At 55.1% G+C, this 24,095-nt stretch overlaps 1 protein-coding gene across 4 annotated transcripts; it reads left to right on the top strand.

The window, feature by feature from the left end:
* On the top strand, positions 1–23,057 carry KCNC4 (potassium channel, voltage gated Shaw related subfamily C, member 4). Of its 4 annotated transcripts, none has more exons than XM_011948073.1 (4): positions 1–1,338; positions 12,132–13,068; positions 15,134–15,337; positions 21,924–23,057. In XM_011948073.1, exons 1-4 carry the CDS (start codon positions 670–672, stop codon positions 21,983–21,985), a joined length of 1,872 nt encoding a protein of 623 aa, XP_011803463.1. In that variant the 5' UTR covers positions 1–669; the 3' UTR covers positions 21,986–23,057. The 4 variants fall into 4 exon arrangements, with proteins under 4 accessions (XP_011803463.1, XP_011803462.1, XP_011803464.1 ...); XM_011948072.1 differs by having other exon boundaries at positions 21,235–23,057; XM_011948074.1 differs by lacking the exon at positions 21,924–23,057 and adding an exon at positions 21,862–21,917 and having other exon boundaries at positions 7–1,338.
* The last annotated feature ends 1,038 nt before the right edge of the window (positions 23,058–24,095 follow it).

Genomic DNA, 24,095 nt, shown 5'->3' with positions numbered 1-24,095 from the left:
CGCTCTGCTCTGCCCCGCCTGCCTTCCTCGCCCGGCGCTGGATTTATGAATGGGGGGAAGAGGCCACATGCCGCCGCCGCCGCCTCGTGTTGACCGCAAGCAGCCCGGGCCCACGGAGCTCCGGCTACCGTGAGAGTGTCAGCACGGCCCCGGCAGCCACTTGGAGGACTTGTTGCTGCTGCGCTGCCGCCGCTGCGGGGAAGCCGGCTGCTCCGGGGCTTGGTGCAGTCTGGGAGCCGGAGGGTGGCCCGTGTGAGTGTGAGCGCGCGCGCCCCGGACCTTCGCGGTGCGCCTGAACTGTGCGCTTCCTTGTCTTTGGTCGGGGTGACGGCGGGGGCGTGTCCCCGGCCCAGAGCGTCTGTCTGTCCCGTCCTAGCGGGGGACCGCGTGTGTGCTTGCTTCTACTTCCCCGGGTCCTCCCTCTCTCCGCCTCCCTCTCCCCGGAGCTTCCTGCCCTAACCCCAACCACCTGTGCACCAGAGAAATCCAACTCCTGTCGCTCCGCGTCCTAGGGGGGATAGGCAGGGGCAGGGCCACGCCGCAGAGGGGGCCGCCGCCGCCTCCTGCCTCTTCTTCGTCTCCTCCCCCTCCCCCGTCTGACGCTGCCTCCTCGGGAAGGGTGTTTGGAGGGCAGCGGCCGCCCCAAGCCGGAGCCCCGCAGCGCTTCTTATGATCAGCTCGGTGTGTGTCTCCTCCTACCGCGGGCGCAAGTCGGGGAACAAGCCTCCGTCCAAAACATGTCTGAAGGAGGAGATGGCCAAGGGCGAGGCGTCGGAGAAGATCATCATCAACGTGGGCGGCACGCGACATGAGACCTACCGCAGCACCCTGCGCACCCTACCGGGAACCCGCCTCGCCTGGCTGGCCGACCCCGACGGCGGGGGCCGGCCCGAGACCGATGGCGGCGGCGCGGGCGGCAGCGGCGGCGGGGGCTGCGAGTTCTTCTTCGACAGGCATCCGGGCGTCTTCGCCTACGTGCTCAACTACTACCGCACCGGCAAGCTGCACTGCCCCGCCGACGTGTGCGGGCCGCTCTTCGAGGAGGAGCTCACCTTCTGGGGCATCGACGAGACCGACGTGGAACCCTGCTGCTGGATGACCTACCGGCAGCACCGCGACGCCGAGGAGGCGCTCGACATCTTCGAGAGTCCGGATGGAGGCGGCAGCGGCGCGGGGCCCAGCGACGAGGCCGGCGACGATGAACGGGAGCTGGCCCTGCAGCGATTGGGCCCCCACGAGGGAGGCGCGGGCCACGGCGGCGGGTCTGGGGGCTGCCGCGGCTGGCAGCCCCGCATGTGGGCGCTCTTCGAGGATCCCTACTCCTCCCGGGCGGCTAGGGTGAGTGGCAGGAGCCCATGTCTCCCCATCTTGGGTCTGCAAGGGGTCCGTGGTGGGTGGCGTGTAGGGGCCGGGAGGAGCAAGGACTGAGCCTGACTTACCTTACCACGGCAGATTGTTCCCGCCTTCCTCTCATCCCCACTCCGAGGCCCGCAGGGAAATTACACACTCCCACCCTCTCCCCTGCACGCTCCATCAGGAGATTGCACACACTTGACTTACTACTTGGACCCAGTCCCAGCTGCCTGCTTTGCCGCATCCCCTCCAGTGAGTGGGGTGCCCAGCTCAGCTCCTCCACCACCTTCTTTGGTCTGCACAGGCCGCCCTATCTTCAGCTGCCCTCCACTCCACACAGGGCTACGGTCCTGGAGAGCTGGAATTTGGCCTCCTGCTGGGGGCAGGCAGGGTTGAGAGGAAGGAAACTAGGGTGGGTTTTGTTAGATGCTTCCATGCGATGCCATCTCATTTACATCCTCCCAGCAGCTCAGTGTGCCCACAACTATGCACTTCAGAGAGGAGGATATAGGCTTCAGCATCTTCAGCTCAGAAGAGGCAAAGCTGAGACCACAATCCGGCCTCCTTTCCAGGTTTAGGAGAGGCCTTCTTTCTCCCAGGGAGAATGCCATGCCCCTCAGGCTTCCTGCGCACCTGGGATGTCCTGGCCTCAGCTGGGGTGAGAAGAAAATTAAACAGGAAGGACCTAATGTTCTAGGCCCTGAAGGCTCCCACGGCCAGTGGCCAGCCACAGGCTTGCTGGTGATTATACCAGATTTTTGTTACCGCTTTTCTTTCTGCTGCAGCACAAACTATCTTTCCAGAAAGCCCTGGTTCAGATTACTGCTTGAAATGGGTGTATGAGGGAAGGGGGAAACACAGGTTGATTTAGGCAAGACTTACTACCTCCTCCCCAAGTAAATCCAGTTTCCCTCACCCCTTTAGGTGGAAGGGGAAAATGGGGGAGGAGATGCTTGCCCCATTATGCTTGGACAGCTTAAAAAAAAAAAAAAAAAATCCCTGAAGGATGGCTTTAGATTCTTTAAAGAAAGAAAACTCTGGGGGCTGGTGTCGGATCTCATGGTCAGCAGCCTAAAGCCTGGTTGGGGGTCTGTCTGGGAGACAGGAAAGAGCAATGTAACTTGTTGGGTCTGGGGACTGCTGCTTGCTGTGGAACCTGGTTGGTTCTTCCGGCATCCCAAATTGTCATGTTAATGAGTCTCAGAGCGCCCTCCCTTTCCCAGCACTCCTGTGCTGGACTCCGTCCTAGACATAGAAGAAGGCAGGGTAGAGAATTGGGGAACAGGCCTGCAGGGAAAAGCCAGGCTGGCATAAATGCCAGGCCAGGGCAGATACATCTTCTGCCTGGAGGAGAAGGGAGGAGCAGAGGTCTCAGGGGCCGTGGCATACTGGGCTGGGGCTGCAGGCAGCCATGAGAAGGCAGGGATCTTTTGCAGGACTGAGAACAAAGCTAGAGGCAACGGCCTGGGTTTCTTTCCTTGTAGCCCTGAGACCGGCTCAGAAGGTGAGGGCACAGTGATGCCCCTGGTCTGGGTCTGCTGTGAATTCTACGGGCTTCTTATGTAGATCACTAACCTTGGTAGTGTTAGCACTTGGCTGTCTGCATTAGGGGAGAGAGACAGGCACACATCATTCAGACTCTTTCAAAGTTGGGAGTGGGGGAGGAGAGAGGGAGATAGAGATGGGAAAGGGGACAAACCAGGGAAGCAGGGATGGGATGAGGTGGTTAGGGGAGCTAGGCCCTATTTCTGAGCATTCTGGGATTTCTGGGGGCTTTTCACCTACTCTTGTTCCTCTCTGGAATTCCAAGTGGCACCCCACATATCACTGAGTTTATTTTCTTCCTAACTCACTGCTGAATGGCCAGGCCAGGGGGGCCTCTTTGAGTAAGCTCAGAGCCTGGCCTGCCCCTTGAAGTCTTCAGGAACCCAAGGTGTGCTTTGCCCCTTTGACATGGAATCACATCAGCCCAGGCATTCCAGTTGCGGTCCTGAAGTTTATGATGGGGTAAGGTTAATTCTTTCATTTAAACATTGAGAAAACCAGGATTCAGAGACATTAAGTTTCTTGCCAAAGACATTTAACTAATAGCAGAGCCAGGAAACCACCCCTAGTTTCCAGCCTTCTGGTTGTTCATCCTGATGTGAATACCTGAATGGAGTTCTGGCCAGCACATGTGCCAAAAGAGGACTTGCCTCCTGCTGAGGAGCCCGGGCAAAGGCAACCCTCACCTGCTCCCGGGACACACAAGTGGGAATACATAATTTTTAAAAATTAATGAATAACTGCTCATTATTGAGCACCCCAGACAGATACATTGCTTTGTATACTTTACATTTATCTCTAATCCTCCCAATAAACTTAAAACCCAGTGATTATCCCTGTTTAATGGATTGAGGCTGTGAGAAGGTAAACAGTTGCCTGAGATCACATAGCCAGAGAGTGGCCAGGCTTTGAATCAAAGCCAGAGTCCCTGACTCCCAAGCCCTTGCTCTTGTGATTACAACACCTTCTTTCCACTGAACTAGGCTGTTTTTGAGGCAGAGAGCTTGTTTCTTACTCTGGCCTGAGAAGTATCCTTCTGAGGTTCTGTAACTCCTGTGGATGGCATCAGAAAACCCAGGGGCAGATGGAGATGTCAGAAGGAAGACTTACTGTATTACCCCTCCAGGCCTGAGGGTACTGTGCCATGCACTTTAGTTCTGGGGCTGCACTTTTCCCCCTCCATTTGCCCCTGGCTAGTCACGCTGTCCATTTCTTCCCACCCCTGTTCCCCTGGGTATGTGTGCTTCCTTCCCTCGCTCACAGCTACCTCCTTCCTGGAAGGGCCAGCAGCACTGTGGGGTGGTGGGCGAAGAGGGGCAGAGGAGCAGTGCTCTGCCCCGAGGCATCCTTTCGCACACATCAGCCTGGTCATTCGAGTAGTGCATTATGACAGGAGCAAAATGATACAAATGGAAAGTGAACTGAGCTGATTATGAGAGCCTGTTGCCTAGCTACAGACCTGGCCCAAGGAGCTGTTCCGCTCAGGCAGGCTCCTGGGCTGGGATGCTCAACCCTGCTCCACTGTGCTGGGCCCATGGGCAGCTGCTGCTGTGGTTCTGTTTCTGTGGCCTGAGCTGGGAACAGGCACGAGGGGCAGACTGGTCCTGTCCCCACCTGCCCACTGCCCAGGGCAGAGTGAAGGCTCACCATGGAGACTTCACAGCCTCAGGGGACCCAGTGGAGGTTTGGCAGAGCTTTAGAAACCTGCACCTTCTTTTCTGAGAGCAGACAAGAGGCCTGAAGAATGGGGCCAGGATGCCCTTCCCCTACCCAAGTCTCCAAGGTCTCTGGGGCAGGGCTGGCTTTAGCTCAGCTATCAGCCTTATTAAGGATTACAGTTCCTCTCCTTTGGCTAAATCAGCGCATTTTTCCTGTGATGTTTCCTTTCTGAGTAGAGGAGGGGACCCACAGGAACTCCCTGCTCCATGGAGGCAGCTCCAGCAGGGTCCTCCCCTTTGTTAAGTGTCAGTTACTATGTGGAGGCTTGGCCTGTGCTTTCTGCTACTACTCATCCGGCCTAGGTGAGGCAGGTATTGTTAACATCTGTATATCAGTATACAGATGAGGAAACAGGCCTGGTGGGGCTTTCTCAAGGTCGCACCGCTTGTGGTAGAAGTAGGATCCAAACCCAGGTCTCATGAATCTAAGTCCGTGCTCCTCCTATGGCCTCTGGCTCCTGCCCCGAGAGGATCTCTGGCTTCCGGAGGGTGGCTCCTCACTGGAGAGCTTCTTCCTCCACTCTGCTCTTGTCTCTTCCTTTACTTCTCACTCCCTAGAATTGCTCAAGTCTAACCTCTCTTCTTACTGTGGGATTTCCATAGGAAAAATGAAGGGAGGCATGGTTAGGAGAAAAGACTAAGGGAAGCTCCCTCGCCCAGGCAGAGCATGAAACCAAGGCCTTCTAGGAAAGGAGCGGAGCTGCATTCCTGCCTGCTGCTTCTGAAGTTCCCTGGCTTCTCTGGTCTGGGCATTGCCTGGGGGACAGGTCAGTGGTCACAACAGGCTTTACAGTGAGGGCCAGTACTCACTGTTGCTGTGCCCTCTGAGCTAGGGTGAGCCAGGAACGTGAGCCCAGGAGGGCAGTACCCTGGCTTTCTGAGCTCCCCAGGAGGGCAGTGCCAGCCTGCCCTGGGCAGCCTCTCCACCTCCTTCCTGAGGAGCAGGCAGGGGCCAGGCTGAAGGCTGCAGGACTCCCTGCACACCCTGCCCTCAGGGCAGCCTCCCGGTTTCCTCTTGGGTTTGTTTTCTTCTCTTGTTCTGAACAAACCAACATTTGTCTCTGAACATCTTCTCTCTGAATGCTGAGGTGTTTCTGGTTGTCACATTTGGGGTGGGGTGTGGAGTAGGGGAAGGGGAGAAAATAGACGAGCTATTTTGGAGACTTGGGAGAAGAGCAGGCAGGCAGGAGCAGAGCCAGGCAGCTTGGCCTTGAGGGTAGGAGACTCTGGGCCCTTCACCCCCACCCGTGGGCAGTATCAGCCTGGGATGCTGGGCACCAGAGCTCTGTGCCTCCTTTATTCCCTGTGCATAACTGACTTGCCATGACCTCTGGCCCTGCTCCCTTCTGGAATTTTCTTCTGGCTAAGGGGTGGTCACCTGGTCTCTAGCAAGGGTCCTTATCAGGAAGTGGACCTGGCTCACCCTGGAGGGCAGCAAAGGTCCTAGGGCCCCAGTCCCTAGAGGTATTACTGGGCATATACCCTTGTCACTTCATCCCAGTCCGTGGGTCTGACGACCTCTTCTTCTGACAGGCTCACCAGGACCAGGAGAGAGAGCAGGGGGTCACCTTGGCCCCAGTCATTCAGAAAACACTGCACACTTACCATACACATGCCATACACACATGGGGTTCTAGAAATCCAAAGATGAGTCAGAGAGGGTCCCCTGCTCCTGACGAAAGCCAAGTCGGGTGGAGTAAGTGGCAGTCAAGGGAAATTAGGTGACAAGAAATTGCAACAGTAATACAAGATGGATCAGGAGAGGTGCCACAGGAGTCATAAAAAAGTAAAGTTCAATAGGAAATGAGAGGAGGAATCAATAAATCCCACCTCTACGTGGGATGAGATGCAGGAGGTGTTCAGAGAGGCTTCCACAAGGAAATAGAAGTTGAGTTGGGTGGGCCTTGTAGGATACTGAATTAGCACCTTAAATAATTTTTAAAAGAGGTACATTATAAATACATACATAAATAAATAAAAGTTCAGTATGGGTAGTGCTAAACCACGCAGCATTAGGGAAAGGGGGAATTTTCTGGTCAGGCGACCAGCCCAAGCAGAGCTAGGACATTTTGGGGCCCAGATGGGCAATAACCAGGAATTCTGTTAGACTGAATAGTGGCTTCTTAGTTTGTGATTCGGGCTAAACTGAATTCCTTCTGGGGTAGGGACTCATCTGTTCTGGGCAACCCAGAGGCCCTGAGAGGCCCCAAGTGCCGGCTCATTGGAGGGTGAGCATGGGTAGAGGTGGGTTCTGGACACTGGGACCAGAAGGTCCTGGCTCAGCATGGGGTGGGGGCAGGGCCAGGTCCTGTTCCAGGGCCACGTCCTGTTCCTAGCAGGGAGGAAGGGATGTTTCTCTACTGGGACCTGGGCCTTAGTGCGGGCCCTCAGCCAGGGACCAGGGATAGCTCAGAGATGCTTTGTTTGGCAGACCCTCTCATTTCCTGCCTCTTACCCCCAGGACTGCCCCACTGTCTTCCAGCACTGCCTGGGCATGAGGATCTTGCTTCCCCGGAAGGCTCAGTCCCTCAGTCCCTCACCCCATCCCCACAGATCTTACTCTGCTAGTGTCTTTGGCTGTGTTCTCAATTTTCCTTTCTCCTACACTTCATCCTTAATATAGGTTTTTGGGCCTGAGTCTCCTTATGTTTATCTGTCCATCTGTCTCCCTGGCCCTTCTTCCCTGGGCTCTCCTCCCCTGCCCCCGCTGATTGTATTCAGTTCCCAATGATTGGTGTCTATCACCTCTCCCCTCGACCCAGCCTGTGCCTGATTCCTGGAACGCTCTAGGCTTTGTGCTGAGTTTTATAAGTATCATTCCTTTGCATCCTCAAAACAACTGTACAAAGTAAATACTACTCTCGTCCCCTCAAACATAGCAAGCAGATTGTAGCCTCAGGACCCTTGCACTACTCATCCCTTCTGCCTCGAACTTTCTGGGCCTTCGTATGCCTCACTCCCTCGCTGTTCAGGGCTGTTCAGGTATCACCTTGTCATTAAGGCCTTACCTGATCTCTCTATTGGGAACAACTCCCCTATCCTCACACCCCTTATCTCCTGTTTCTCTTTATTTTTTTCATAACACCTAGACCACCTGACATACTGTGTATTTTGCTTGTTTATTTGTTAACAGTCTGCCTCCGCTAGAATGTAAGGTCCCAGGGGCAAGGGTGGTTGTCTGGTACTTTCCCAAACACAATGTCTGGTACTTGGTAGGCACTCCCTTTTCTGTTTTATAAATGAAGACCTTAAGGCTTGGAGAGGTTAAGGAACTCATGGAGGTCTCATATGCAGTCAGTAGCAGAGCCCAGCTTGAACCCAGAAGTGTGTGACTTTACATTTCTAGGGACAGTTCAACGATGGGGTTGGTGGAGGAGGCTGGTAGTAGTGCTGAACACCTGTGCCTTTGGAGATGGATGGGTTTTCAGCAGGACACAGCCAGCCAGTGTGTCTGAGGAGCCCAGGGGGCACAGGGAGTTGGGAGGAGAGACACTCTCCTGCTTGGGTGATGGGAGCCTGCTGTCCAGGGTGCTGAGACCCTCCTGCATCCTCCCAGCAGGAGAGGAGCTGCCCTTAGCGGAGCCAGTTGACCGGCAGTTTTCTACTTGGGAAGTTTTGACTTCCAGCAGAATCCATGCTCTTTGTGGTGGAAAGAACTAGCAGCTTCAGCCATGAAAATCAGGACAAGCCACTCCTCCCTGGGCCTCAGTTTCTTCATCTGTAAAACAGCAGAAATGGAGTTGAACTGGGTAACTTTCTCCGTCTTTTTCACTTCTAAAGAGCAAAGATTCTGTGATATTTTGGCTCCAGATTCAGCTCACCTCCAAAAGCTGCACGCAGAGGATCCCACCCCTCCTCAACTCTTATTTCCATTTTATGGAGCACTTATTGGGGGCCAGGCATTTACCATGTAGAAGCTCATTTAATCCTACTGTAACACTGTGAAGGGGGTACTAGTACTGTCCCCACTTTATATAGAGGAAACAGGTACAGAAGTTACCATTCATTTACGTGGTTGAGTGGCGGGGCCAGGATGAGAAATCCTGGAAGTCTAAACCCGGGCCCAAGGCTTCTAGTGTCGAGTTCCTTAGCTGTTCTCTGCCCTTAGTCTTTCAGCACAGGAGCCCATGGGAGGGAGACTCATCTCCACTGCCAGCTCTGTAGGATGGCAGGATGGTCCAGTGGGGAATGAATAGAAGACTCGAGGCTGAGGCTTTGGCCTCTAAGCAGGGTGGTGTTGCTGCAACCACCTCGTCTTCCCTTGGCCCTGTTTTGTGCTAGGAAGCCCTAGTCAAGGGAGCTGTGTATCCCTGCCTCCAGAGAGGAAGGCCTGGGGAAAAGCACCATTTGCAAGCAGGGTCAACCACTTATGAAATAATTCAGTTTGGGGAGCAACTTACGTCAGAAAGGAATAATTTGGGCCCTGAAGGGGAACCTGTAACCTCAGGGCCCACCTGGAGCAATGTGCCACAGTTCAGGCTGCATCTCTGTCTCCTTGGGGAGGGAGGGCTTCTTGGGGCCTGCTGAGTGCCTGCTGCCCCAGCCCTGGAGAGGCCACAGTGGAGACTGAGGCCCCACTAAGGCTTCAACAAAGGAGGAGGGGATTATACCCACCTGCTTGGTCAGAGGCGCCAATTGGAAAGAGCTTTGAGCTGAGAGTCAGGAGACTTGGCCTCAGTGTGATCCTAAGCAAATCATCTGCTGTCTCTTGTGCCTCTATTTCACTTAAAAAATGGGCACACATGACCACTCTTTAGCTCCCCTCCTCTTCTCAGGGTGGAAGTGAGGGATAGCAGTTAATAGTAGATGGAACAGATTTTGTATTTTGAAAAAAAGCAAAGGTGAGCGGGCAGACAGGAATCCAGAGGGTTGTTCCCTAATCCAGGATGTGGCTGGTACCCATGGGGCCTGAAGGACTCTCTTGCCTGCTGCAGAATGAGCCTGTGGTGGTGGCAGGTGAGGAGGGCAGCGAGGCAGGCTTCCTGGCCCTGCTATGAGAGGATGGCCAGGGCCATGCTGTCCTCCCTCCCTCCCTCTGCTCACCCTCTTGGCAGCTCTTCCTGAACTTGTTTTTCCAAGTCACTAATTAACTTTACGCTCAGTCTCCCAGGTGAGCCTACTCTCCTGGCTAACTTTTCCTCAGAGAGCCAGCTTCTGCTTCCCATGGTTCCTGGCAGAATTGGGATATGCTGTCCCTGCCCCTTACCTCAACCACTCTGTTTTTCAGGGGAGAGGGTGTTGCCAGGACTGGATTCCCAGCATGACCAAGGCCATGGACAGGCACTTTTGCCAGCCCGCCTATGGATGGCCATGAAGAGCCCACAGGCTGGAGCCATTTACTTAATGCCCACATCAGCCTGTGTTGACTTGGCAGCCCCTTTCTCAGAGGAGGAAGAATAAGGCCAGAAAAGGAACTTAAACTTACCTTCACTGGGGAGAAGCAAGCAGGAAAAACTCCAGTAATGTTGTAAAATAGGGAAAGTGGGTCTGTGTAATTCTTATTACACACGCATTTCATCTCCATTCATCCCCTGGGCCCAGCCTTCTCCTTCCGTGCTGTTTCTGACCAACCCATCCAAGTTAAAGTGTAAATGAGGTACATTGAGGTGTGTGATGGGGGATTGGTCCTAAGCCTGAGACACACATTCCCATGGGTGAAATAGCAGTCGTCAGGGAACTAACTGGGAACAGGATCAGTGACTCAGAGATAGCTTTCCCAGGCCTGTGAATTGACCCTGACTGGGAGGTGGTGAAAACATTGTGGTATGAAGAAAAGGTACAGCCTTTGAAGTTAAACAGTTCTGAGTTCAAATCTGGTTTTTGCCCCTTCCAGACTGTGTGACCTTAAGCACGTATGTAATGTCTCTGATGATCAGTTCATCCTGCATAAAATGGGATGATGAGGCGTGCTGTACAGGGTCGTAGGGAGGACTGGAGGCGATTGAAGCATATACAGAGTGCTTAACAGTACCAGGCACAGAAGAGACAGCTGAGGACTGTTCATTCCCAGATCTCCCCCCTCAAACTTTCTCCTACTCCAGAAGCCCTGGAGGTGCTGCTGCTTGCTTCATTTTCCCAGGTCCCCTTGTATTCTTCATTGGTGTTTTGCAGTACTAAGAACAAGGTATGCCTTCCCCATCCCAGTGCAGACTCCCAGGGAGGAAAACCTCTCTGAGTCCTCACTGGATAGGGGATGGGCACATGCCAGTGCCTGCCCACGTAGCCAGGTGGAAATCAGGGTGGGTCAGACAGACATGGGGATTACCAAATGGTACCATGAAGCCACAGACCTCCCTTACCCACCTATTTAGGCACAGCCATATCTGGTCAAGGAGGAAGCCCAGTCCAGCCATCATGCAGGATAGGCCGCAGCAGGAGGCATGAGACTGGACCCCATCAGTGGGCATCCTGACAGTGGTGGATGGCACGGCATGAATAACACATGAAGGCTCCATAATTGGTGTTATTACACATGCATTTCATCTTCATTCATAATGATTGGACACTTAAACCCAGCCGCCGTTCCTCTGCCGAGTGCTGCTGTCATCCTTCTAGCCGAGATCCCAGCAGCTGTCGGCATTAGCCCCTGCCACTCTGATGCCGATGGGTGTGGTTCCTCTTTCTTTGGAGCTCAGAGTTCCAGGAAATGTCAGTTTGTAGGAAGGAGTGAGACTGGTTCTTGTGACCAGACCACCGTCTCCACTGCCATGGTGCATGTTGTCTGCCTTCGGGGACTTCCTCACCATCTAGGCAGTCAGCGGGGACATCCTAAGGTGAGAGGCAGAAGAAGAGACTATGGCTCATAGGCTCAGCCAGCAGAAAGTGGTCCAGGTTCATTCCTTGCAGCAACCTGCCTCTGAGCATCCCTTCATACAATGGACCTCAAACTAGTATGCATTAGGATTACTTAGAAGGTTTGTTAAAACATTGCTGGATCCTACTCTCGGCATTTCTCACTCAGTAGCTTTAGGTAAAGTTTGAAATTTGCGTTTCTAACCAAAGGACCAGAGACCTAATGCTTCTGGTCCAGGACCATACTTTGAGGACCGTTGCCTTAAAGCCCAGTTACTGCAACTGTGGTGCCTGGACAAAGAGCCTCACCTGGGTGCTTGTTACAAATGCAAAATCATGGGACCTGCCCCAAGCCTCTGGATCAGGAGTGCATTGTAACAAGATTCCTGTTGCAGCTTGAGAAGCCTTAAAATGCATATGGGTCAGAGGTGGGCAAAGCTATCAAAGGCAGGTCTGGCAGCTGTAGATCCCTGACCAGTTGCTTCCGGCCAAGAGCAGCTTCGGTCTTCTGTAACAAAGATTGGGAATCATTGCCTGAGAGCCCCCAAGCATATGGATAAAGACCCTCTGAGGAGGGACTTCCAGCCCTATCTCCACATGTTAATCCCACCTCTCACCCTGGAATGCCCTTTCTGGTAACCTTCATGCAGAAGTCCATGTCCCTAGCTGGGCCCATCCATTCCTGTCTGACAGCTGCCCCCTGCTCTCCTCCCCTGCCCATAGGTAGTGGCCTTTGCCTCTCTCTTCTTCATCCTGGTCTCCATCACCACTTTCTGCCTGGAGACACATGAGGCCTTTAATATCGACCGCAATGTGACAGAGATCCTCCGCGTGGGGAACATCACCAGCGTGCACTTCCGGCGGGAGGTAGAGACAGAACCCATCCTGACCTACATTGAGGGCGTATGCGTGCTGTGGTTTACCTTGGAGTTCCTGGTGCGCATCGTGTGCTGCCCCGACACGCTGGACTTCATCAAGAATCTGCTCAACATCATCGACTTTGTGGCCATCCTGCCCTTCTACTTGGAGGTGGGGCTGAGCGGCCTGTCATCCAAGGCAGCCCGCGACGTGCTGGGCTTCCTGCGCGTGGTGCGCTTCGTGCGCATCCTGCGTATCTTCAAGCTCACACGCCACTTCGTGGGGCTGCGCGTGCTGGGCCACACGCTGAGGGCCAGTACCAATGAGTTCCTGCTGCTTATCATCTTCCTGGCCCTGGGCGTGCTCATCTTTGCCACCATGATCTACTATGCTGAGCGCATCGGGGCCAGGCCCTCCGACCCTCGGGGTAATGACCACACCGACTTCAAGAACATCCCCATTGGCTTCTGGTGGGCTGTGGTCACCATGACAACACTGGGCTATGGAGACATGTACCCCAAGACGTGGTCAGGCATGCTGGTAGGGGCACTGTGTGCGCTGGCTGGCGTGCTTACCATCGCCATGCCGGTGCCTGTCATCGTCAACAACTTCGGCATGTACTACTCCCTGGCCATGGCCAAGCAGAAGCTGCCCAAGAAGCGGAAGAAGCACGTGCCACGGCCGGCCCAGCTGGAGTCGCCCATGTACTGCAAGTCTGAGGAGACCTCCCCCCGGGACAGCATCTACAGTGACACCAGCCCCCCTGCCCGGGAAGAGGGTATGATCGAGAGGAAACGGGCAGGTGAGATTAGGGGTTGGGAAGGAAAATCCCTTTTCCCCCAGTGGCCTAGGGAGTTTCCAAATGAACCTCAGCCTTTGGGATTTGGGCGTGTGTTTTGTGTGGGGCTTCCCTAAGCATAAGAGGTGCCTTTATGAGGGCAGGGTGTTGAGGCCGAATTTCTCTATCCTCTGGCTGGGTCTCTGATAGCTTCCCGAACATCAGATCTTTGGACTGAGTATTCCACCCAGGGTAGGGTGTGATGAGCAGTACATGGGGCTGTATATTAGACGCCCTGGTTTTAAATCCAGTCTTGGCCACTGTGTTGTGTGCCCTGAGGCCAGTTTCCCCTCCTCTCTAGGCACCTGTAAAATGGGAATAATATCATAGCCTACCCTCAAGATTTTGAGAGACCCGAATGAATGACAGATATGAAAGTACTTTGAGAAGTTAAAACCACTTTACAAATGTCAGGCACTGTCAATATTAGCCAATGAGCAGGGCAGCTGTTCTTCCAAGGTACGTCAACACATGAATCACTTCTTTGCAAACGTTCGAGTCTGGTATCTTGGCCTAATAAATGTGATAACGTAATAGCAGTGGGAGGCTACCTTCTGTTCAGCACAAGCTAGATTGAGTCCTGGGCTCAGGGTTTGACATGGGACGGAAAGGAACTGAGGAAGGAGTGGCCCAGACAGTGTTGGGAAGAGGAGGAACATGGAAGAAACTAATATCTGTGCCCTGGAAGGGGAGAGCCTGGGCATCTGAATCCTGTCCCTCAAGGACGGGAAAGGCCATCCCAAGAAAGCTCATCTCCACCCCTGAATCAGGAGTTGGGGAATGGAAAACAGCTTAATCCCCAGCAACACGGATTTAGGTTGGAGAGAGGGAAAAGCATCCTGACTGTTATGTGTCTGCTGGGCTCCTGGGAAGGGTATGGAATTCCTGGTATGGGGAGCTGGACTGGAGCCAGGAGACTAAGGGTAAGCTCTGGGGCAAAGTGGGACTGACCCTGCAGGAGAGGTGCCTAGCTTGGGACACTCACCTGTGGCCTTTGGCATGTGCCTATCATACATGCCTGGGTCCACTTATTCCCTGGGGTCATGTCAGGGGCCTGGGTCTTCCAAAGGCCTTGATAGTATAGCACCCATGAGGCTTCCCATTTCTCCCCCACCAAAGTGGCACTGCTACCTAATTTGTGAATATTAATAATCTCCCGGGGAATTTCAGCTGCACTCTGAGGCCCATTCAGCGCATAAAGAGAATCCCAGTATTAAAATGTAGAAGTCCTTAAGTCAGCTCCTCAAGGTACACTTAACTGTGGCCCTGTCAGCCTTGCCCTTAGCCTAACCCTGACAGCAGCCACAGTAAGGGCATGCCTGGCCAATGGCAGGGCCACTGTCTTCAGATAGAGTAGCACCCCCTTCTCCAGATCCAAGGGCCCAGAGGCAAGGGGTGGGGACTAACCACCCAAGGAGGGGTCCCACAGCACTTGGGAGCTGCGTTGGAGCTTTTCCCATGGTATCCTCCTCAGACAAAGGTCAGCCCTAATTGCAGAGGGCTGTAGGTCTTTTGGGCACAGGACTCTGGCCTAGATGCCCAGTGAACAAGAATGACTTGTCATCCAGGGAGAAAGCATGGATACCACTTTATAGGTTTAACCCTTGCCGTGCCACCCCTCACCCCTAGCAAGCCAGGTATTCTCCAAGGGAATGCAGACTCATCCAAGAGTCGGCCTGAGCCAGACCCAAGGAGGAAGTAGAGTCTGCGGCCTGCTTTGGGCTGATCTCCCGGGGCAGCCGTCAGCAGGCAGATTTGAGGAGTCGCTGCTCTAGGGCCTCTGCACTGTGGCTTCATCCCCGAGGAGAGACCCTAGGCTGAGGCTGGGAGGGAAGTCATTTTACACCAAGTGCAGCATCCTGCCTTTTGCCTTCTGCTCCTTGGCTCTGACAACACTGCCTCCCAGGTAGATGCTAGGCCCCTCCTGAGGTTGAGGAAGTAACACTCTGGGTCTGGGAGACCCCAGATGACTCATGAGCAAGGCCCGGGTGGCCCCTCACGCAGCCTCCTTTCTGTGTGCCCCCTTCAGACTCTAAGCAGAATGGCGATGCCAACGCAGTGCTGTCCGATGAGGAGGGAGCTGGCCTCACCCAAGCCCTGGCCTCCTCCCCCACCCCTGAGGAGCGCCGGGCCCTGCGACGCTCCACCACTGGAGACAGAAACAAGAAGGCAGCTGCCTGCTTCCTGCTCAGCGCTGGGGACTATGCCTGCGCCGATGGTAGTGTCCGGAAAGGTATGGCTTCCCAAGCTGCACAGGTGGGGAGCCCCCACAGAGCTGAGTCTCCCGAGTCACCCCCCAAGAGCTTGAGGTCCCCCCCTCCCCTGAGAACGTGGCCGCCATCTCCTCTGCCTCGGACGCAGCCTCACTCTTAGAATGGGTACCTGATCTCCCAGTCCCTGGATTAGAAAGGCCTCCTCCATCTCAAAGGGCACACGGCTCCCGTCCAGCTGCCCATGGGAAAGAGCAGCGCTAGAGGGTTGAGGGCACACAAGGCCAGGGTCCCCGCTCGATGCTTCCATTGCATCTCTTTCTACCTCTCATTCCCGCTGCTGCCTTCAGGCCCCATTCCACAGGGTCACTGCCAGCCTTTCCCTAGGCCTCCCTTAAACACAGCTAAGCTTTCCCAAGTAGATCACCCCTCGAGGTGCCAGCAATGTTCAGGAGTCAGGGAGCCCCACACATCCTCCCATCCTGCGCCAGGGGTCCTGGAGCACAGGATGGCCGGACTTCCATCTGCAAGCACCTAGGGGGTGACTGTCCTTTTGAGGCAGTGCCAGAGATGACCAGGGGGTGGGGTAGGTGGGCAGGAAGAGTGGGTCCCATCTGAGGAATGTTCTGAGTATTTGGAGAGATAGAAGGAGCAGTCCATCCTCTGCTTGTCAGAAAAGGCTGAAATTCCATCCCCAGGCCCTAAGCCTGGAGCAAGGCAAGGGCAGAGGTTAGGCTGTGGAGCTAGGGATTCCTGGCCTCGGAAAGAGGCTAGGAATGACCAAGGATTGTGGAGGGCCCGCGGTGGCTGAGAACCAGGGGTCTTAGGACCAGGCCCTCCTACCCAGTTTTCGATCACTTATTCGTCTCCCTTTCCCTGTCCCTGTTACCTAACCTCCCTCAACATTCTGCCTGTTTCTAGAATAAACCCTGACTCCCTCCAAAACAGAGCTCTTCCCCAGGTTCTCCGCCACTTCTTAACCAGCTGGATTTCCCATCCCCCACTTCCCTCTGTCCCCAAACTCCAGACCCAAACTAGGTTGAGTGAGGAAGGGGCAGTGGCAACTACGGGAATAGCCTGTGATGCCTCTGTCCCTCTGAAGATGTCCCGTGGCCTGCCAGCCCATGCAGGCTCTTGGGCACCTTCTAGTTTCTTTCCCAGCCCTTTCAGTACCACTGTTCCCGTGGAAGCCCCAGGCCACCCTGAGTCTAACCAGCCCCTGAAAGGTGTGTGTCCAGCTGTGCTGGGCACGTATTCTGTGGACTGGCAGAAACGGGAATCGCGATCTGGTGCCTAAAAGCAGGTGGTCCAGCAACCCCAACAAAAGACTGCAGATGGAGGGTGCGCCTCCCATCCCAAACAGGCAGTGGGTTCCACTGTGTCCTGTTCAGGCCCAAAGCCTTGCTCTGGCTGGACCACGCTAAGCAGACAGTCTGGAACGAGCGGTCACTGTGTAGGACTTGAGCACACAGAGCTGAGTGCCACACACACCTGCTTTCCTCCCTGGGCTGTGAGGGGCTCAGTGGAAATCGGTGTGGAAGAGGCCATGAGCGTACCAGTTAGGAGGGACCACGAGGTGCTGGGAGTGGACTGCACCTGGGGAAGGAGTTTCATGTGCACGTGCATGGGGCAGGGGAGCCAGCATCCCACCATCCAATATCCCTGGGGTTCCTGTGGGGCCTGGCTGCTCTATTTTCAAGATGCCTCCACACTGCTTCTTGGCAACAAGCATGTAGCTCAGCCAATTAGAGTGACCTTCGAGAAGAACAGGTGGGTTGCTGGGAAACAGGCCCTGCTAAGCAAGCGTGGCAGTTAACATCGCCAAACTCCTCATGTGCACTCGGCAACTTTCCCCACACCGTACCGTGCCGCCCTTCTCCACACTCAGGTTACGCCTAAGACCAGGAGTGAGTGGGCCTGGGCCTCCTCCACACAAGCCCGTGTGTCAGAGTGTCGGTTCCCTGGGAGGATGGTGGTAGGTGCTAATTATAATTAGGGCTTCTTAGAGTCAAGAAGGCTGATGCGGAGGCTGTGGGGTCTTTGTCTAGCTGGGCTATCAAGGAGCTAGTGGGGAGCTTAAGTGGGGGCAGGACAGGACAAAAGTCAGCTGGGTATGGGCCCCTGTAGTCTGTCCTTAGGAGTCCAGGAGACCTAGAGGCCAGGGAGAGTCAAGGAGGGCCAGGCCCCTCCACCCCAGCCCAGGGACACCTGCCCTGCAGTGTCTCCTGGAGCGTGGACCCTGAGGAGCTGCGCCCACTGACCCATGTGCCTTTTCTTCACCAAGGCTGTGGAAAGTCCCGGAGTCTAAACGACATAGCTGGAGCAGCTGGAACCAGCCTGGGGCTGTCTCCACTGGCATCACGATACAGCTCGCCCTATCCTCTGAGAAAGTTCCTGCTCACCCCCTTCCACCCCCTCACCGGCCCACCCCCTGGTCACTCTGCCCCTTAGCTGCACCTTCCCCTCTGGGCACATGTGCACAAACAGGTGCCCTTCCATGCCCTCAACGCTGACTCCCCAGGGCCCACGGGGGCAGCAGGAGGGAGCAGTCAGGACAGAGGAGAACTTAGGTCCCGAGCTTCTCCTCCATAGCTTTTAGCTTCCCGAAAGGTTCAGCTCCGGAACCGGAGAGCAAAGGGGAGAGCGATCCCAGAGCTTCTCCCCATATTGGACTCTTCCTGGGCTGTAGGTGCACACCCCGGACCTGCCTTTTAGCCTTGCCTCCCTCTTGGGGTCCCACCAGGGCCAGTCTCAGCCACCAGGCGTGTATGTGTGCACAGTGGCCTGGAGCCAGTCAGCCTTGCTGAGCAGTCAGGCCTACGTTAATGTTTTTAATCACTGTGAATGTATTTCCATTCCTCATAGCCTTTAACCAGTAGCCAAACAGCCTGTCTGTCTGTCTGTCTGTCCACCCCACACCCAGACCAACAAGGAACAAGGCTGTCATGTGGGGCATCTCTGCTGGTGTAAAGGTGGTTTGACTCCTTGGAAGGGCAGTGCCTCTGAGCAGTGCTGCCCTGGGAGAAGAGGCCTGATGTTTTCTCTCTGGCTTGGGGCGCAGGTGGAGGTCCCTAACGTTGTAGCCTCAGGCTTGGTGCAGGCCGTGGGTGGGCTGCCTAGGCGAGGGAGGCCCTTCCCTCAGGAAGCCTCTGCCCAGATTCAGTGGTGACTCCCACTGGCAGCACCTGGTGTCCCTTCTGCACCCCGAGCTGCGGCATCGCTCTCCACGTTGCTTCCTCTGCTTCTGCGACAGTTTTTCTTCTCTCTCCCTCTCCCTCAAACTCCCAGCCCTGCCTCTGAGTCACCTGCCGTTCCCACCCAGCCTCTGCGCTCTGTATTCCTGCCAGAACCGGAGACTCATCTAATTTCTATAATTAAGTGTATTCATTTACCTAACGAGCCCAGGAGCACAACAGGTTTGTGAGTCACTGGGTGAGCAGGGGTACACCTTGCGCAGGGGCAGCTGAGGGGAAGTGTGGGGACAGAGGCCATCTTGCCCCCACCTGCTCCTGCCACTCCCAGGAAGAGGGCCCTCCACAGCCTGAGGAACAAGGTTGCCTCGGCCAAGACGTTTCCTGTTTCACCTGATGGGAATTAGACCTGACAGCAGAGCCGTGCGCCTGGCAATTTTTAGAGTCAGATTATGCAACTTTGCGGAGAGAATGACTAAGTAAGGTCCAGATCTGCTCGTTCCATGGTCGGCAAACATAGGACGGCAGGGCAGCATCAGGGCTGGGCAGAGGCAGAGGAGATTATTGCATGGAGTTGGGGGTGTTGTGTAAAGCCTGTGCCGGGAGTGTCCCCATCTCAGCACCTCCCTCCGTCTTGGGCAGACACAGAAATGTCCTTCTGGAAAGGTCTGTTCAGAGTGGGTGCTAGGATTGCCCCTACCCTGCAGTGGTTTGTGGGGCCTGCCTCCCACTTGCTCTCAGAATGAAGTGACCTGACCCCTAAGAGTTGAGAAGAGGGGATGTGGGGGCCTCCATGCAACTGCCCTTCAGGAGGGAGCAGGCCCTTGAAGTGAGAGGGATGGGGAAGCCTGTGGAATAGGATGGAGATGCAAGGGCCACTCCCTCAACAGTGACAGGGCTCTTTGGCACAGAGGGCCTGGACTCTGACAGGGACACAACAAGCCGGGTGTGCAGGTTAACAGGGATGCCACCGCTATTTTCTCCTCTGACTTGCCTTTCTGATTCAGGGAACTGAGGCCGCTATTTCTGTGGCAGCCCTCAAGTTGTCAGGAGCCCAAGTTTCCACGGCACCCACCGCCTCCTTCCCTCTTTTCCCTCCCACAGGGCTGGGCCTGCTCATGGCACCCCTATGGTGGGCACAGATGTCCCTGGGCGACAAGATGCAGCAGTGCCAGGCTGGAGCCCTAATGCCTCCGGGAGCTGGCTCCCACACATCCCTCCTGGCTCTCTGGCTTCATCTGGGAGAGACAGAACCCAGATAGCAGGCGGACTGAGTAGACTGTCTGCCCTTATTACCTCTTAGCACCTCTGGGCCTGCCCAGGGCCCTGGGAAAGGGCAGGGTGAGCCCAGGCATTTGCAGAACCCCTGCATACCAGGCACTGCCGCAGGAAGTGGCTGCCTGCACAGGCGTCAGGCTTACCCAGGCCTTGGGCCTCCCTCCTTGGGAGAAGGCTCTCCCACCCACCATCTGAGAGTAGAGTTTGTTTTCCTTGGACTAGACTTGGACCTGCACCCACTACTTTGCTGTCAGACGCCTTTCCCCTGCAGCTGGAGCTCAGCCCCTTCCCACAGAACTGGGAGGCAGTCTGAGTATGAGTTCACAACCTCACCTTCCAGTCTGTAGCAGGGCTACTGGCAACCTAGAGGCCAATTTTCAGGGCTTCTGAGAGGTAGAACCAGAGGGGAGAGCACTGCAACCTAGTGGCTGGCTGACGGGAGCCAGAGGGGAGGCCATGGACTGACCGCAGGGCCTAGGCTGCCCTTTCACAGAGCTTCCTGGGAGAGGAGGGCCTGCTCTGCTCTGGCCAGTGTCACCCTCTGAAATCCCTGCCCCACCCCTGGTGGGTCAAATAGGTAAGAATCCAGGACAAGATTCCTAGGAAGACCCTCCCCCAACTCTAAGAGGTCCCTGAGGATGGAGAGTCCATGGAAGCCAGTGGAAACGCAATCTAAGGCCTTTATCTCAGTATGGGCTGCTCTGCTCCCTGGCTTCTGGGACACTTGACAGCCTTGCTGTGACTCCTTCTGTCTCATACAGTGCCCATCTAAGTCCCCTCAGTAACCCAGGCATTCTCACCAGTGCATCTTAGGGCCTAATTGCCTGCAGGGAGCCCAGAGGCACTCCCCTGTCCCCTAGTGAGTGGGGATCAGTGGCAGGCGTTGCTTAAGTTACGCAGACGGGAGTCCAGGGCAAGACCACAGCTCTGTCTGCGTGTCCTCAGAAATGGGGCTCTGAAGAACCCTGAGCTCCTCTGATTTCAAGGATAGTACTCAGAGGCCCAGAACACTCGTAGCCAAAGGGGCAGTGTTTAAGGAGGTGGCTGGGGCATACAGTCTTAAGAAGGTGGAAACAGCATCACCCCAAGATGAGGACACCACTTCCCTAGAAAGGTGATGGAGGCACCCCAAAGCCCGGGATGGAAACTGTGAGGTCTGGATGCCACGTCTGCACTCTGCCTTGACAGGAGGCCTAGCCCTAGACCTCAGACCCAAGAGCTGCAGGGGTTGTCCTCGCGGGTCTGGAACTCCCACCTCCACTATTGACCCAGATCTACAGCTGGGACAGCAGTACTCCTACCTGCCCTACCTGTGCTCCCACTGGTAAGGTAGAGGAAGGAAAGACCCAGGTCGTAGACATCCCAGCCTGAGGATGGGATCCCAAAAGGGCTCTCTGAGGGGTCGGGTTTCTCAATAAGGTACTATTTCCTGACCTTCTCTCCTGAGACAGGCACATTCGTCCTCCGTGACCTTCCCCTTCAGCATTCACCTGAGGCTGCATGCCCTCCAACTGCTGGGACTCTGTTCCTGCCACATTGAGGAAGGGGGCTGGGCACGACATGGCATCATACTCAGGAGCCTTCTTCACCAGCTCCTTGGGACAATGGAATATCCCAGGGTGGTGACAGCAGATGGAGCTACTTGGGGGAGAACTCGAGTTGGTCAGGCAGCAGCTGGGGTGATGGCCTGTGAGCCACAGGCCACATCAGGAACTTTCCCCACTGCCTCCATGCAAGGCTGCAGAGCTATGGTCCCTTTCTCCACTGCACTGGAGCTTTGAAGACCTAAGAGGCTAGTGGTTCCTGGAGCTAGTGGTTACCTGAGCAGATATGGCGATGAGCTACAACATCACCTGAGTCACCAGAGTTGGGTTGGCAGAGGGGTGAAGGGCTCACCCCATTCCCTGACCCATCCATGCTCTTCCTGGCCTTTTAGCCCTGGGTTCCTCATGCCTTCCAGCTCTGCTCCTGGCCTGCTCCTCAGCCTGCACCCTATGGGTCAGCAGCTGACTTCCTTCTAACATCTCATTCTTTGTTTCTCCCTTACTTTTGCTGAACTCCCTCTCCCCCCAACCCAGAAGGCAATGTTGAGTCGAAAGCGTGCGTCCCAGTGTCTCACACCTGTGCTCTTTAAACACAGAGACCTGCCAAGATGCCCTCTCATCCAACTATGCCCAGGCTGAAGTCCTCACCCTCTCTTAAAGCGGCACCAACGTGAGAGAGACAGGCAGACAGACAGAAAGCCAGAGGCTTAGGGAAACTCTGGAACCCAGACGAGAATCTTTTCGCTGAGAAAGACTCAGATATCCTTGTTTGCACAGGACTGGTGGAAAACCTCCCATGCAACCCTTGGGGCCCAGAGCCATCTGGGTCTGATGTTCTGTTCTACTGTACATTGAAGAGATATATATGCACATATAGTACCTATATTCATACATACTATACTCTTGTGTGTAGTGCACGTGCTATTGGTGGTTTGTCGTCTTTGTTAGGCTTTGTCTCCCTAAGCCCTTGCCCCACCCAGAGTTTCCCATCCCTTTCACTGATTTCTGTTGTTTCTGCTGACTGTGTGGGTGGAAAGTCCCAAGAAAAGTGCATCTGGGAATTGCCAGTCCAGCTGGGTGGTCCCAGGCTCCTGTCTTAGGGGTGTTTCCCCTGTCAGCAAGTAACCTGGTGAAGTCTATTGAAGGCCAGACTGCCCCCCATGGTCACTGCTTCACTAGCCCCACCCCACCCCAGATTGGGGTTCTACCTCCCACCCCACACCCTCATCGTGGGGGGACTTCCAGGGGGCTCCTCTGCAGCCTCCTCCACTCCTTCCTCCACCCCATCTATGTCCTTGACTTGGGGGGCATTTTGTCTTTTTTATTTTTGATTTTGTTCTGTCTCCTTCGTCTGTTTGTTGTCAAAGATGCTGCTGGGCAGATGGGCAGGGAAAGGATCTGTCTGCCCATCTGGCCCAGGGGGTCTGAGAAGGGAAGCCTTGGGCGAGAGGAAACCAGTTGCAATACTGTACTTCCTGGCCAGTGGCCAGAGGATGCGTGCAATAGCAGAGGCCAGGTGACCCCTTCAGCCTTGGCCTCTGCCCCTCCCTTGGCCCTCCCTCCCTGCTCCTCCGTGGTGTTGGTCAGTCCTTTTCTAAAGCTGTCCTCTCGTGTGTGTCTGGGGCATGCTCAGGCTGGGCCCTGTGCCCTGTCTGCGTGCCTCCAACTGTCATGCTGTGCTCGAGCCCCAATAAAGACATCTGGAGCATCCTGCTGCTCCTGCTGTGTGAGCACCTGCCTCTGCCTCTCCTTTCTGGCTCTGTGTCTATCGGGACCTCCTGGGGCTCTCACCCCTGACATCTGAGGAGTGCACACACTCAGCATAACCCCACTCCAGCAGGAATCATCAGTGCAGCCTGACCCCTGCATTTAACAGGGAGAGACTAGTGCTCAGAGAGGGCAAGTCATCGGCCCACAGTCACACAGAGAGGACTAACTCAGGACCCCGAGTCCCAGACAGTGTTCTAATCTCTACTGCTGTCCCTAATTAAGCCCCTGCCATAACATGGAAGAAAAGACTGTTTTTTGTTTAAGGAATTCCGCTGTATTCCGTTTGTGCAGCGGGCCTCCCCTCCTCCCTGCAGTTGTACCAGTTCTAAATGGGCCAAGGCTCTGGGGATGCCAAAGTTATTGACTGGATGACTGATGAACTGAGGCCAACTAGAGACTGGTGGCACAACTGGGGACCACTTACGGGTGGAGAGTGAACACATCCTGGGCCTGGATAGGACAGGGAGATGGCAAGTGATGGTCAGATGTGGCCCTTGGCTCTCACTGTTGTTATCCCTCTCACATTCACATAGGGGCACACGCAGGGCCAGCTTCATGGGTGTGCAACCTGTGCGGCCACTCAGAAGGGCCCCACGCTGGGTTTAATGCTTGGCTGTTACCATGATGAAATTAATAATGGTTGAAGAGGGGCCTGGCATTTCCATCTTGCACTGGGCTCTGGCGGGTCTGGTTGCCTGCTCACCTCTCCTTATTCTTGTCTTACTCCTCACTCTTACTCTGGGCATCCACGTAGGGCCATAGGGGCCTTAATTTAAAGTCTTGCTTTGCTGCTTGCTAGCTGGGTAACTTGGGGGTGACTCACCAAACCTGTTTCCCTGTTTGTTAGAGGATAATGATGGCCCCTGTTTCAGAGACAGAGTGAAGAGCCTGACCTGGTGTCATGTGTCTACCTGTGACATGACGTATAGTAGCGGTACAGTGTCAGTTCCCTCCCTGCCCTGTTCCTGCCACTCTCAGACTTTTCTCCACAGATTTCT

This window comes from Colobus angolensis, unplaced genomic scaffold (genome assembly GCF_000951035.1).
Source record: "Colobus angolensis palliatus isolate OR3802 unplaced genomic scaffold, Cang.pa_1.0 Scaffold273, whole genome shotgun sequence".
Lineage (NCBI taxonomy): Eukaryota > Metazoa > Chordata > Mammalia > Primates > Cercopithecidae > Colobus > Colobus angolensis.
Note: the sequence above shows the minus strand (reverse complement) of the source record. Positions and strands in the feature narration are given on the sequence as shown.

What these genes read in the sequence shown, in the direction of transcription:
- KCNC4 (XM_011948071.1), top strand. Translation starts at nt 670, where the DNA reads ATGATCAGCTCGGTGTGTGTCTCCTCCTACCGCGGGCGCAAGTCGGGG. An exon ending in ACTCCTCCCGGGCGGCTAGG is followed by an intron (nt 1,339 to 12,131) that starts GTGAGTGGCAGG and finishes CCCTGCCCATAG; the next exon opens with GTAGTGGCCTTTGCCTCTCT. An exon ending in GATCGAGAGGAAACGGGCAG is followed by an intron (nt 13,069 to 15,133) that starts GTGAGATTAGGG and finishes TGCCCCCTTCAG; the next exon opens with ACTCTAAGCAGAATGGCGAT.